This window comes from Xylaria bambusicola (assembly GCF_022495145.1).
Source record: "Xylaria bambusicola strain CBS 139988 unplaced genomic scaffold F5B22scaffold_22, whole genome shotgun sequence".
Taxonomy (NCBI): Eukaryota; Fungi; Ascomycota; class Sordariomycetes; order Xylariales; family Xylariaceae; genus Xylaria; species Xylaria bambusicola.
In genome coordinates, this window is record NW_025953575.1 from 226,283 (window position 1) to 241,296 (window position 15,014).

General features: G+C 47.7%; 2 protein-coding genes across 2 annotated transcripts; one reads left to right on the top strand and one right to left on the bottom strand.

The window, feature by feature from the left end:
- Positions 1 to 6,705: 6,705 nt before the first annotated feature.
- Positions 6,706 to 8,765, top strand: F5B22DRAFT_194257 (uncharacterized protein). The gene is made up of 2 exons (XM_047969536.1): positions 6,706 to 7,544; positions 7,596 to 8,765. Exons 1-2 carry the CDS (start codon positions 6,814 to 6,816, stop codon positions 8,635 to 8,637), a joined length of 1,773 nt encoding a protein of 590 aa, XP_047830551.1. The 5' UTR covers positions 6,706 to 6,813; the 3' UTR covers positions 8,638 to 8,765.
- A 422-nt stretch (positions 8,766 to 9,187) lies between these two features.
- Positions 9,188 to 12,949, bottom strand: F5B22DRAFT_194294 (uncharacterized protein). The gene is made up of 3 exons (XM_047969537.1): positions 12,703 to 12,949; positions 12,321 to 12,640; positions 9,188 to 12,264 (listed from the first exon to the last, which is right to left on the bottom strand). Exons 1-3 carry the CDS (start codon positions 12,856 to 12,858, stop codon positions 9,630 to 9,632), a joined length of 3,111 nt encoding a protein of 1,036 aa, XP_047830552.1. The 5' UTR covers positions 12,859 to 12,949; the 3' UTR covers positions 9,188 to 9,629.
- Positions 12,950 to 15,014: the final 2,065 nt, after the last annotated feature.

Genomic DNA, 15,014 nt, shown 5'->3' on the forward strand with positions numbered 1-15,014 from the left:
GCATTCAGCATGTGAACTCAATGTTAAAACACCAAGAAAACAGATGTCAAGGAGGTCCACTAGCACCTTTGGTGTTCATGCGTGTAGTGTTCGCCTTGCCTGTAAAGGTGGGCTAGGTAAAGAGAGCAGTACGAAGTAAGACAACGAGAACACTACCTATTGCTTGCTACAATAACAACAAGGAGGAGACCCGCTACTATCTGCATGGACAGCAGTCCCGTTAGCTGCCGTATTTACTAGATCAGCCGCTTGCGCCAAGGACGGTGATAGGGCTCGCGTCGAACAACAGATGCAGGCAAACCAGCGAAAGCAATGCCTTATGAGTTTGTTCGAACTACATCTCGTGTTCGCGCCAACTGGTGTGTATTGTTCCACGAGGGGTTCGTACAGGAGGAAGTTCGATTCGAGATGGCGTGTGTTCTGGCAAAGATGGCACGAGTCTGAATACCCATCGTAGCTTCGTCTGATGCAAACCATACCTGCAGAACTCCTCACCTTGGCTGTAACACACTCTAGCGTCCGATCCGACGACGACTCCATATACATAGTAAAGTACAAGTGAGGGACGCATGTGATCTTAGTCTCTCTTCCCTGGAACTTTTGTCAGGAGCGTTGGCTCCGTTCCTTATGTCTTGCAGAAAATGCGCGGTGTGAGTTGCTATTTCCGAGAATATCTCACGTATTCCAGCGACTTTGGCACTTCTAGAGAAGGTCCTTCTGCTTAGGTACCTGGGTAGCAAACTGGGATAATATGGGAGTTCAAACTGGTACCTAGGTAGGCCCCTACCTACTTACTTATCTTGGTGAAATTGATAAGGCATTCATTTATGCGGCCTGCTCTGTTGGGTATATCGTGGAATCGCACAAGGTTCCTGTTTCACCACCACCAGACGACAGTGCTTCGAATCCGCATGAACGATAAGGGGAGGCATGTAGGAGGTATGTACTGCCGACCGCCAGCAGAGAGTCCCTCTCAAATTAAATGGTACTGTATTAACCGCGGTGGCAAAACTACCGTAGGCGAGTTCATCGAGGTGGCACTGCAGGTCACCTAGCATAATGTAACCACACAACTAGTGTGCAGTCTGCTGCTGTACGGTAGGATCGTCAACATACATTACTTAGGCATATGTGTGTTCTGTTACTTATAAGCAGTAGGATTATTTTGCCATACAAATCGGTATATGAGCCGACCTAGGAATACCGGTATATGTCAATGAAGCAGGTACGCTAGGTAGCTTCGACTGATACGTGCATATAGTAACCATCTTTCTCTGATAAGCGCCCTGTCCGTGATTGGGCACCACACTGTACTGCTATCGTCGGACATGATGAAACGGACTGATATGGAGATGAAGACGGCAGTGGGGCATTCTCTATGTAATGTATGTGACGACGAACGTTCAGCATGTGCACGCCCGAGTGAAAACATCCACGCGTAGACCTGTTTGAATTCCTCGACGGTATCGCGCCAAGGAAGTATGCAGCAGCGGATGGCTGAGGCATGTGGTAAAAGACGGCCGCGAGACCGCCTTATCTTACGGTCCCGAGACCACGGGTTTGAAAAAACGGCTATGTTTGGGCACCCGAGTCCCGGAGGAAGGTCCGTCTAACTTGGATGCCTTTTTTGGCTTTGATAACGGGCCTGGGGTTCCAGTTAAACCTGTTCTAGATCGAGCTGGTCCCCAGGCCAGCTGAGGTTACAAGTGAGACTTCTATCATCAGGGGCACTGCGACTGGTGCAGGAACACTTGAACAGGGGTGAACACCATGATAGCAGCCATCTTCCCTCGTAACCCCAATGGCCAAAGGGTTACGTAGGTCGCATATGGAGATGAGGTGTTCGACTGAAGAAGATTAGCCAAGGTTAATGTCTTTGCGTGTCCCACTAGACACATAGGTAGCTTTCCTGTTCATCGTGTTGCATCGCAAGGTCTCACACATTGCGGGTTAGGTGCCCCAAGCAAGGCACTCGCACTACAACACTCAATAGATGGGCCGTTGCAGAATCGTACGGCCTATCGAATGAGTATCAAGAATAATGGCCTTGTATTCTACGATATGCAGGGCCTCAGCCGAGACACGTTCCTTATACACATGTGGCACTTGTTTGATACTCGTTGATTATTAGACCGTAGTTCATAGGTCAGTAAATCGGTAGCCATGACTGAGTAGCACTGAGGCCGAAGTCGTATCGTCGGTAATAACCGGGAGCGCGGGATCTCAATGACGTCTAAATTGCCTACCTAGGATGGCCATCTCATAGCCTCGTTATCGCTTCTGGGTAGGGAGGACAATGCTAAATGATGAGCTACTTACTACTAACTACTAACTCTACCTATGGATAGCCATGAACGCGCCAACTTGACCAAGAGGGAGGCTGAAGATACCGATAAGCTGTTTATGGAAGAAGAAGCGTATCGTAAATACTGCTGTATGTATTATCATGCATAGTATTTCAACTTCTCGAGACTTTGGTCTACCTACACTCCACACCTCCACCATTTCAACTAGATACAGTACAAGAAGCTCAATTATGCAAGCTGTAACCATGTCAAATGTAACAAGCTGTAGTTTATCTAGCCGCTGGTGAGTCTTGATGACTTTAGTACATACTAAGTAGGTGAAATATATCTTGTACCTAATGATTTTTTGGCAAGTTTACCTCAACAAAATCCTTGCCATAACGTCAATAGAGGTAATGCGTGGGAGGGGCTGTTCCAAGGGGATCCTGCGGTTTAGATAGTGAGATGGGTCGATTCCCAGCAGCTTTGGTTGAATTTTGTTGGATAGTCCGTTAAACGCTAGAGCGGCCACTTTATCAGATCGAAGGCCGGGGTGAACGGAAGAAAACATGGGCTCCTATTCGCTCGACGCTAAGGAAGAGAGGATCGTCGAAGACCACAAGAAGAAAGGAGGCAGTGACTAGTTTGATCGTCATCGCTCGCCGACGTCAAATCTAATCATCATGAAATCACAGGTGCCCTGGGTAGCTTTCTGCGTTCCTCCTCTCCACTAACCGGGCTTGTTACATAACTCAACAAGTCCAGTAGTGCCTAGGGGAGACGACACTTACCCCTAATGTGCTGGTTGTATGAAGAGATGGTGCTTAGACTGGGATGTGCTCGTAACGCCGCCATTGGCATCTACCCGGTTTACTGTTCGAGTCACTACCGTATATGATATTCATAACTCAACTGGATTCTGAAATGGACGCACAGCTTGGAGCGTGGAGACAGGCTCATAGTTATCTCCAGCTTGAGGCGGGGAATACCTAAAATGGTCTTGGCTAAGAACAATTTGCGGGGGTGGGTATGTGACCACCAACCTACCAAATAACTTACAGTGTGTATGTACATACCTACCTAATTTCGTCTCTCGAAACGCAGAAATAGGTCAGTTGCTGTACGATGTTGGCCCGCATCACTTGGCGAGTTGCGGTGTGTTAAGCACGGACGTGATATGCCCCGACAGTACTGCTACCTACACGTACAGGGCAGATCCATGATTAAGTGTGCCGGTGGATATCCTGTGAACCGACCAACCGCAGCACGGGGGAAATACGGAGGAGCGCCGAGCTCCGGGGGAAGCACGGTCATGTTCGTTAGATACCTACTCCATAGGCTCTGTTCATACCTACTTAAGTAGGTATACAGTGCATACATAAACATCTGTGGCGGTAAGTTCAAGAATTGTGTTCTTCGACTTCCATTATGATTGCTTCCATTAGACATGCTGGGGAAGAGAGTTTCGCTGTACCACCCATGATGCTACTTGCTGATGGCCCATCAGGGTCCTGGAATTGCCGATTCATCATCCAGCCAGGTCGATCACCAACCTCGCATGACCTCGAGGTTCAAGCATCGGAAAATACTGTATACTTGGTAGACAACCAGGTACCGCGTATGTACACCTTCTGTTCATGTACGTGGTGCTTATTCGTGATACTGCACCTGACCTTGTTTCTACTGTATATTATCTCGACCTTTGATGTTCGATAAGTACGTAATCCAGATATGAGATTGTCCCCTGTTGTTTGTTTGGTTTTTTCACTTTCGACTTACCTTGGCCGGGTATGACCGAAGTAAGTATGACAGAAGATTTATTCGGCACTATTCGTACCGATATCATCGGCGGTGAAGGGCTGACATGTATTAGCTAACCCCTTGCCTGAAATAGGTAAATCGAGGTAAATGCTTTCAGCCAGATCAATCCATAGTTCTGAGGTGGTGCAGGTGGTCATATGACGAGGTAGATTTAGTAAATCTATGTACTTAATTAAGTATGTAGGTACATGCTGTTGTGCCACCAACCGAAATCAGAGATGCAAGATTGACGATGGCAAGGATGGATACCTACCTACTACCTAACTATCCATGGTGTAGTTATGTTTCTTTATTTTTTGTATTCCCCTACTACCTACTATATCTACCTCTATGTATGTCTCTATGTATATCCCTATGTAGGCAGGTAGCCTTGTGAGCTTTGTCTGTACGAGCTACCGTAGCCTCTTCCTCCCTTTCACTTGCTGATGAGCCTCACTCTGGCCTCACGTACGCCTCCATTCGTGTGGCGTACTTCTAAGCACTGACGCCTCGTCTGACCCTGCCATTCCAAGGACTCGTTGTTCAAAGACCAGCCTACCAGTTAGAGCAGCACGAACATCGTAAGTAGTAGCACGTACATTCCTCCTTTGTGCTATTTAGATGCCAGACTGCTATGCCATCTCCGGTGGCCCTACCTACACTCGCCTACTCAGTAAGAAGGTCTCAAAACACCCAATCTCTACCATCTCCATGCGCCCTTTACTTACTAAGTACATGTAGTGCGCGCGCACGGTAGGCCGGGATGCTCTGGACATGTGCAGTAGGGTGCTGCACTCACCAGCATTGACCTGTCTGACCTCTAGCTCTTCTATTGGCTTGCGCCAGCCATATGGGGAAACTGGCTTACTTACACGACCGTTGGCATTTCCTAGGTACCTCTTACCCATGCTCTATTTGTGTTACAGTCAGTACACTGCTTACTTTGCATCGAACCTCCTCTTCTCTCCCTTCGCTTTCCTCTTCTCTCTTCTGTCCACAGATACCAGCACCAGTACCAGTACTATGTAAATGCAGAACATCGTTTTCAAAGAGCCTGCGTGGGAGCTTGCATACCGACACTGGTATCCGAGCATCACGTTTTGTTATCCTAACATCACCCTAACCTAACATGGCAATTGTCGGGACCCTGTCTACAACCCCCCTGTTTTCCCATACAAATTGGGATAGCTACAAACATACCCCTAACAGCAATTATGAAAACAGTTGGTTTGTTAGGTAATCACTGAACAAGTACACCATCTTTCGAGTTTACTTAGAACTCTTGCATATAGCAAATTGCTACTATATTTATTAGCAAAAACGTTCCCTTCTAGAACTGCCTTTTGGTTTGGTTTCCAACCTGCCTTGAAAAAGTAACTTGCCGGTTAATCTTGACATGAAACCACCACTTCTACCACCTATTTAACTGGCCTTCGAAGTTAAAGATAACGGATAGCTGTTCTTTTAACTTGCTAAGCTTAGGGATACAAGGGTAATACTTTAGAAAGGGCTAGATTAGGTGCGCTAAGGACCGTTGTGGGGGTAGCGGTACGTACCGGCCAAGCAATTGCCATGTTAGGTTAGGGTGATGTTAGGATAACAAAACGTGATGCTCGGATACCAGTGTCGCTTGCATACACCGATCTTGCAGCACCAGGTTAGCAACCCCCAGCTGACCGGTCGGCCTATCACACGCGCAAAACCCAGCGCGCTTGGTGGCTTGGTGGCTTGGTGCTTGTCCCAAGCCCAGGCTAACGCTGTTACAGGGACGCTAGGGGCTGCTGTAGGGCCCGGTCTGCCCTGGTATAGGCTACACGCGCAGGCCCGCAGCACGCGAGTGTGGGGGTCTCTCTCGCCTGCCCCCGCTGCAGAGTCACAACCCCAGTTTTCCTTGTCCACTTGGGCCTGCAACATCGGCCCTCCACTACCTAAGCATGACAGTGTACATGTACTGTATATGTACATGATGTACGTAGGTATACTGTAAGTAGCCTCTAATCTATCTCCCCAGGAACATAAGGTACCTAGAAGTAGGCACTGTAGGTAAGTACATAAGGTGTGCATGTACAGCTAGGTACCTAGGTAGTACCACAGGTATCTGTAGGCAGGCCCTGCTCTAATCTACTGCAAGCCCGAACTCCCGGATTCCATCGTCTCCCACTCATTCACGCAAACACAGACTTTGCCGTGCTAGCAAGGTTGGACTTTTAAGATTTTGCCGCGACACCTCTTTTGCCAGTGCCTTTGCCAGTGAGGTGTCTAGACTCAGTGTCTAGACTCACTTATATACTTCCTGTGCCAAACCCCATCACCGCCTACCGAGAGGTACCAAGAGCCCACGAGCCTCCATCCCGTCGCTTTTGTACCCCGATTTTTCGCGCCACACTCTTCTGCGCCTCCACTTCTCTGCTTGCGTGCGAGCGACGAGAGATGCCCAGCGTCGATGCGAAAATTGCCGACTCCTCCCAGGTCTTTTCGCCACTGCTTTACCACCCTTATCCATCGTACTCATCGTTTACCCGACTTTGAACGCTTAGGGAGTAGCTCTGCCGAGTTTTGCCGGCACTGTTGACAAAAGAATCGTTGTCGGACCTGGGTTGCCTATCTCTCCTACTACTGAGTGTCGCGCGTGCTTGGAAGCTGTATCGCTCGGAGCCCGGCTGTTATGACGGCCATCGCTGTCTTCCCATAAGTGGCTAGGTTGGAGGAGTGTATAGCGTTTTCGAAGATGGCTGTGGTTATTACTTCAGAAGAGAGCGATCTCTTCTCTTCCTCTCCTCTACGACGGTCACACTCGCAGTCTAAATTCATGTCTAGCGCTCGCTCACAAGGATTTCACACTTCAGCCTCGACATCTAGAATAGACCAGCTATTTCGTGATAACTATCGCCATAAACCCATACAAATTGTCCCCGATTCGAGCCCATCCTCCAGTCCGCCTTCTCCCAGCACGGTCCATGCTGAAAGCGAGTATGACCCTTCGTATATATCTACCCCCGCCACGAGCCTGTCATTAGACGGACAATACGAGGATGACCTTGCCATTCATCCTCAAGACTCGTTGCTTCTCTCTGAGTATGGCGACAATCCATATTTCATGATGGACGGGCTGGAGGAAGTGGAGGAAGTGGAGGAATTGGAGCCTTCACCTAGCCCTCAAGCTGGCGATTCATCACTAGCATCACCAGATGATGACGTATCTGCTGTGACTTCCCGACCAGAATCGCCCGTCGCGCCAGAACATGCCGAAGACGACACAGCTGTCGAGCATCACCCTACTCAGCATGTGGACTACTTGTCACACGATTGGAAGGAAGAAGACATATGGTCATCGTGGCGCTACATAATATCCAAAAGAACAGAGTTTGCTAATTCAGCACGGCTCGAAAATGCATCCTGGCGGACGTGGATGAAGGCTAAATACAAATTGAGAACAGTATCGCCTGAGACTCTTAACTGGTACGTAACCATTCTTGTCTTACCCTCGCGATATAGCTAACGACTATATAGGCTGAAAGACTGCGATGTAACATGGCTCTACGGACCTCTACAGACATGCCAGTGCAAGTTGTTTCCCAACAGTCCCGAACGAGGTAGCTCGACTTTATCTAGATCAGATTCCTTCGTCCACAAAAAACCCATCTTGAAGAAGAGGTCCATGTCAGAAGTCATGCTCCAGAGGTCACTCTCCTCATCCTCTCTTCTCAAGCAAGCTGCCGCTGCTGTGCAAGCTCAACAGAAAGACGGCACTAGTCGGATAGGCCGTCCTATTATATATCGTGCCCATACAGATCTCATTACTTTTCCATTCTCTAAGCGCAGGAGAAGCAGGAGAAACACGAGTCTTATGCCCTCGACTGACACATCAGGTCTAGCATCCCCTGCAACGGAAAGAAAGCACATTCACTTCGATGAGCAAGTCAAACAGTGCATAGCTGTTGAGATCAAGGGTGACGATGATGACGATGATGAGCCAGATTCCTACCGCTGGAGCTACGATGATAGTGATTCCGACAGCAGCGCTATCATGATGAAGACGACTAAGTCCAAGAAGAAGCCGATATATTTACGAAAGAAGCCTACGCCCAACAGTAACAACGAGAGCAAAACAATCGCGATGCTCCCATCAACTACTCTCAAGTATAGAGAAGACTCTCCGGCACCTGATAGCGCTGCTAAACACAGCACAAGCAGTATGCAAAGCCCAACTATATCGCCATCTTCATCCCAGGAAACCTTACGGCCATCCAAACCATCAGGGCCTTTTCACCAGCACAGTGATGTGAATGATGTGCTTGTTTCAGCCCATAGTAGCGAAAGTTTGGCGAAAGAACCTACACGGCAATCAGGATTACGCCACTCTCTTTCCCCCAGTACATTGGGCGACGAAGAAGGGCCAGCTGGCATGCGTCGAACTGAGTCTGGCATGTTTATGCCATATGAAGAAGGCGAGGTGCAGCCTAATGATGGTATTATCGGTCGCGTGATCGACACAGTCAACACGGCTAGGGATATTGCTCACGTCATCTGGAATGTTGGCTGGAGAAGGTGACAACTATTGGTATTGCTAATATGCATCATCATTGAACTTGGATTCACCTACACGACACCCTACTTGAGGGACTGACCTGGATCCACAGCAACAAAATCTGTTATGTAAATTTGTGTTTGTTTCTGCTTGTTCTCTGGGGCGTTGGAATGGAAGCGAGTTGTTTTTTGCTTGGTCTTACGATGCTACGTTCGTCGGTCATTGTATCAATTCTGGAGCCTTCTGTATTTGACATTACAGATTCGCATAAACGCATAAATGCATCGCACAAGCACGGACGCGATGGCAAGAGTCATCGGATTATCACAGACACGAAAACAAATGAAGGGTTTAACAAAAACAAAAAAAGGAAAATACATTGGATTACGGGATGCGGGGCAGCCATCGCTAATAGAGTATCAACTGGCTGTCTTTGTCATCGTCTGGTGCTGCTTGTCACACGGGATGGCGCTTAATATACGAAAGCATGCCCCCGAGGGAATGGCAATATTGATTTGCTTCATGTGCGTCTTTTCTCGATGTGCTTTTCGAAGACATACACGGCTTTCATTGCTTGGCGCATTCGCAATTCAAAGCCCATCATGAGGATGTAACATTAGAGAACAATATCAACCAATCCTCAAGCGGGCCGGAGTCTAAATGAGTTAAGAATTAAAACAACCGTGAATTTTTGGTTGTAGTCCCTAACACATATGGGATGTGAGACCATTTCAATAGATGGCCGAAGTACATAGAGTGTCAAAAGTTAATTAAATAAGAAACATACGGTGCTGTGTTGGAAGATAGGGTTGTTAATTGCTTTTATCCTACCTACCTAATTTACAATATAGCAGAGTGTCACATAGAGTATAGAAAATAATAATATCGTATCCGCCCATAATTACGCCCCTAGAAGTATACAGGTATTTCATATGGCTCGTATGAGCCCTTTCTAAAGCAAGTTATTACTACAGATGACAAAGATGCACCTTTTACTCTCGATCCAGTCTGTTGTTTCAGTTCATTGCAACAAGTGTATCCTCGACACTTCCACTGTCAAAAAGGACCGGCGCGCCCTCTGTCGTTGAGTCCTTGACCCCAGCTATTTTCAGCACTCGTGTAGCCTCAACCAATATTTGTCTAGTATAGACATTGATATCGGTGAGACGAACCTCGATAACGTCACCTATGTGTAGATCTGTCTTACTGATGACCTTGTTAAGAGCAGAATGTCTCAGAGTTGCGGAGCGCTCGAACCAGTCTAGCCGGCCATAGACGAAAGACCGAGCCAAGTGCTGCACAGTAAATTTGAATGTGTCGGGCAGCACGCCATCTTTGAATTGCCAGGCACGGGCCATGGCCTGAAGAATCCACTGGTCGGTACCTTCGATGTTCGTAAGAGTACGGGCCTGTTTCTCGCGCAGGCGGAGCATCGGGAGCATTCGATCGAGGTGGTCGCGGCTGAATGGCAAGAACGAAAGATCATCGCCCTTTTTCTTGCCATTAGGACCAACTAGCTTACGCTTCAGCCTCTTCTCCTCCAGTAGCGCCGCCTCGATCTGCCAGTGCACGATTAAGTCACCAAAGCGACGTAGCGGTGATGTGGCCTTGGTGTACATATCACTCCCCAGGCCGAAGTGTGGGCCAGGAGTCGTCGAGACCTCATCCACGCCAATTAATGAGCGGAAATACCTCCATACTGCATCATCCGGGGTGGCGCCGGAGTTCAGAATCGGATTTAGTACGTCGCGTGCGTATTGTTGGAGGACGGCCGCGTTGCGCAAAGCATGAGGCTGGGTGCGGTAAGGGATAGGAATTCCTCGCTCAAAGCACCAACGAGCAGCAACTTCGTTCGCAAGCTTCATAGCATTTTCAACAAGGTCGGTCTCTGAACTCCGAGAATAGTGAACATGGATCAAAGGATCCCCGGTGGTGGTAATGAAGCCATCAGATTCTGTCTGATTAACGCCGTCGAAGTTAACAGTTGCTGTCGGGCGAGGCTCAAAGAATGGTATGGCGCCTTTCTCTAGCCGCTTTGCTTGGATTGCCTTGCCAAGTTTCGACAGTATTACAAGGTCACTCTTTTGGTCTTCCGTCAGGTCGTCCGGCCCGGCCATCTTCCTATTTGCCGGTTGGACCTTTGGAGCTGCACTGTCTGTGTTTGAGCCTTGTCGGTCTTCACCGATAGCTGAAGCCGCATCTTGGTAAGTCATGTATATAACGTCCTCCAGGAAGTTAGCAGTGATCTTCTCCTTCAAAACCAAGCCTTCCATATTCACGAGGGCGCTAAACGTAAGACAAGGTCTCCCGGGCGCGAGAGAAAACCGATCGCTGATAATATTTTCCGGTAACATAGGCTCAAGATGCCCAGGAAGGTAAATAGCCTCAGGAATGAGCTCCGCGTATTTGGCTAAGGGTGTATTGGCGCCAAATGATGACGATGGATCTGCAACGTGTACATGAATCCAATATTCTTCTGGGTTCGAGGTTCGTTCGAGTGACACCGCATCGTCGATTTCACTGGCTGAGATATCGTCAATGCAGTATGCCATAGCCTTGCTCAAAGGCTTCCGAATAAGTGCTAGCATATCTTGCTTCATATGCCTATCAAGCATACCCATAAACGGTCGAACATAGCTACCACCCCGTTGAATTTCAACACCTGGGAAACGCATGTTATAGCGAGCTTGAATCTCCCACGGCGGGATGAAGCCAACTTCTTGTAAGAAGGTCCATCCCGTGGTAGGCAAATATCCTGCTGCCTCCTGATATCTATCAATAGCTCGTAGGAGTGTGCAGCCGAGGGTTTGGAAACGCGAGTATTTTGGGAATTTCTGATAGCTGGCCCATAGTTCAATGAACTGCAGGATCTCCAGGTCCGTCTCAGACCATTCTGGCTTTTCTTGTGCCGGTTTGGAGGATAGTCCGATCATACCAACATTCGACCACTCTCGATTTCTCCGGCTTTCGTCGATCAATTTCTGGGCATTGGCTACGAAGGATGCTATAGGTGAGTCGGGTTTTGACAGAGCAAATCTGGCATCACCTTTCATGGTCAAATACTCTCGCACAATTTTTTCAATCTTTTGCACGAGACGAACCTCTGAGAGTGGACTAACTTCGAATAAGTATGATCTCTTATGTCCCCTTCGAAAAAGTGGTCTGAAAAACACCTCATCTTGTAGCAACGCTCGATGGACTGCATAGAGGGACTGAGCGCTAAACTTCTCTCCGCGCTTGATTGTATCGGAGATCAAAAGTTCAGCAATTTCGTGTAAGGTAAGGTATCGGTGCTTGATAGGGTCTCCTATAAAGGAGCTAGAGGCGTCGAGGGTGCCAGCATTCGCCTGATACACAGCTTCCGCGCTCTGAATAAATTCAAGCATTTTGCGCAGAAGTACTGCTCCTGCGGCTTGTGATGGGCCTTCTCCTAAATCTTGAAGAACATTCAGTTCTTCAATGGAGAATTCAACCTGAGGCAGAGCGTCGATGACTGGTTTCAGCTCATCCATTGTGGCGAAGTTGTTAACCACAAACAGAGTCCTGATGCCTATGGCTGAAAACCACTTCCCGCTGACTGTGTAGAAATGCTCATATCCCTGAAGACGGCCGAGACAAACGGCGACAATAGGTCGCCTCGAACCCTCAGAGCTACGCGCACGGTATTAGCGGATGAAAAATGAGAAGGTAAATACGGGGGAACGCACCATAGTTCGACGAGGTCGCCAGCGCTTAACATGGCATCATCAGAACGCAAATCCGCCAGTTCATCTCCAATGAATAAGGGCGTGCTATCCTCAGGGTCAAACTCCATCAAGCTCACATTCTGTGGGCGGGTATGTGAATTTGATAAGCTTCCATGACTTGCAAGGTCACTCAACATCATTTCACCCTTGGTTGGATTCTCCTTTTCCCATATACGTAAACGTTCTCGTATGGGTAACCTGCTTTTCTCGTCCTGCTGCCCACTAACAGGAGCCTCACTAGGTGCACCTTGCTTAGATTGGTTGTGCTGTGCCGTTGCCAGCTTCGGAAATACAATGTCAGCATTTATTTCAATGTGTTAAATAGACAGGCGAGCGTTATTACCTTTCTAGATGAAGTATTCATATATTGAGCTGCCCTGTAGATACCTCCGACCCTCGGTGGTGGTATGCGCGACCATGGAGAGGACGGGCCCGGAACCAGTCGCCGAGAGGTACACCTCCAACATATATACGATCGACCAGAAGCTTGTAACATCATTATTTGATTTGCAACAAGCCGTGTCAGGCAACAGTGATGCTGAGAAATCACAAGACGCAATGCGGATATGAGACTTGATATTGGCAAAATTTCCAGTGAGGGTGGCAACGTCCTGCATACTGCTATCGCCAGGTGTGTGTCGTTCATTGCAGCTGTCAATGGGCCCTGAGTGGGGTATCTATCCTATGTTGGCTCTGATTGGTTGATCGAGGTACATCGCTACTTACGTGAAAGTCGCGAGAATTTACATCATGATATACGGTACCTATCACATATAAATAAGTACCTAGTACTAGATCTTTCTAACTTATGGCTCTATGTAGATATGTTCCTATCCTAAACTCCTATTTGAGTATAAGATCATTTTTGGTGATTGGTACCCTTTTCTAGTTGTGCCCTCTTTTCCGCCTCGCTTGTGCCTGCTGCTAGGTATCCTACAATTGCGAAAGCTGCCAGTGGCGGCTAGAGACAAGATCTTGTATACGTCGACATTACCTATCAAGAGCGTTGAATTCATAGTTAGGCACAGGAAGTGACCTTGTTCGAGCTCAGCTGATGAAGGCGGTGTAAGCCCGTGACTTGCTTGATCTGAGACATTGCTTGGGAGAAAATGCGGTGAAAACCTAGAAATCTCGGGCTCGCGTGGGAGCCGTCATAGTCACTCACCAGGTAGCATACGGTATGCGGTACGACATGACAAAAGAGGAATACCACCGATATTAGCATTATGTAAAATAATGAGGCCTCACAAAGTACCGAAAACAATTGGCCGGTGTTCTCCCTTGCCTGAAGTTTCAATCGCTCCTGCTCGTATTGTGATTACAACGTAGACTGATCATGTTCAAGGCCCAACATAAAAAAATAAAATAAAAAAGAAGAGGTTAATATCGAGAGACCAAATGATTTACAAGCTGTTTTGTGAGACAAAAACCAGATACCGCCATAGTAGTTAGAGCTCGAAGAGCTTGTTTTAGGGAGTAGCGGGGATAGCTGGTGGTCTCGCCCTGCGTAGATGGCGATCGCTGACCGGAACTGAAATGAGGTGTGTAAGTAAATGATAAATAACGAACGAGAACCGTACTCAACAGGAGGTATCGTATCTTCTATATGTGTTAGCGTAGGAGTAGAAGCCCCTGAATTTATCATCATTTGATTAAGACGTAAGTAGGTGGTCGATATAAGCACCAATACCTCGTAACTTAAGTGTGCGCTTGTATATTGGAGTCCCTAACCTGCAATAATCTGTGCCTTGTTGTGAGCGGCAGGAAGGTGTATGCATGAACAATGGATGGAGGAATCCGGGGGCAGATGCTATTTATTGACCAGGATCTACCAGGACTTGAGGCGAGCTTGGGAGCGTTGTGTTGGATTTCGACATTCAAGTCACTGATAAATGTACTTATGGCTACCTAAGGAAAGTCTCGCTCCCCATTGGTTAAGAATCTGTATAGGTTGCATACCTGAGTTACGATGGACTTCAATATAATCTCAGCGAATGTGGTAGTAGAGAACGGAATCAAGATGAATTGAAGATTGGACTGAAGATGGATAGCAAGTACATACATAGTAGTAGCTGACAGCAATCAAATGCAAGGCACGAGCTATGTACCCCACATGGTCAGGTCAAAGATGCGAGTCAATGCAGGTACCGGCTTCTAAATCCCGATCAGTGCTCGATCTGGCCAGCCTCGGCTGAGAAATGATCGGCTGGCCAGCATTTAGCAGCAATCATCACCATCGTCATCATCACAATGCTCTGGTCGTCGCTCGAGCCAGTCGTTCAGTTTGAATTGCTAGCTACCACCGCGCTGAATGCTTCTGCCAGGTAGCTATAAGCAGCCTTTTGATGAAAATATCTGCCTACATACCTACCTACGTACATACCATATATAGTCAACTATCTATTTACGTAATAACAGTCGGTCTCGTTACTTATAGTACTATGTAGAATCATGTTTGCCTCTTCTCGGCTCTTTACTTGTTTCTTTACTCTGTATCTGCTCTGTACTCGAAAGATTTCTTAGGCAATCGACGGACGGGCATCCATCCATACTTACTAGGGTAAATGAATTGTTCCTGGACAATTAACCTGGACTACTCGTATCCTGAATAGGTAAGGGGTCAGGCAATGCCGGGTTGCAAGAGCCTAAAAGGGG

Bases quoted from the DNA above. Each gene is read 5' to 3' on its own strand.
- F5B22DRAFT_194294 (XM_047969537.1), bottom strand. From the start codon at position 12,858: ATGATGTTACAAGCTTCTGGTCGATCGTATATATGTTGGAGGTGTACC. The intron at 12,641-12,702 runs GTAATAACGCTC...GTATTTCCGAAG, and splicing joins TGAATACTTCATCTAGAAAG to CTGGCAACGGCACAGCACAA. The intron at 12,265-12,320 runs GTGCGTTCCCCC...CCGTGCGCGTAG, and splicing joins GGCGACCTCGTCGAACTATG to CTCTGAGGGTTCGAGGCGAC.
- F5B22DRAFT_194257 (XM_047969536.1), top strand. From the start codon at position 6,814: ATGGCTGTGGTTATTACTTCAGAAGAGAGCGATCTCTTCTCTTCCTCT. The intron at 7,545-7,595 runs GTACGTAACCAT...ACGACTATATAG, and splicing joins TCGCCTGAGACTCTTAACTG to GCTGAAAGACTGCGATGTAA.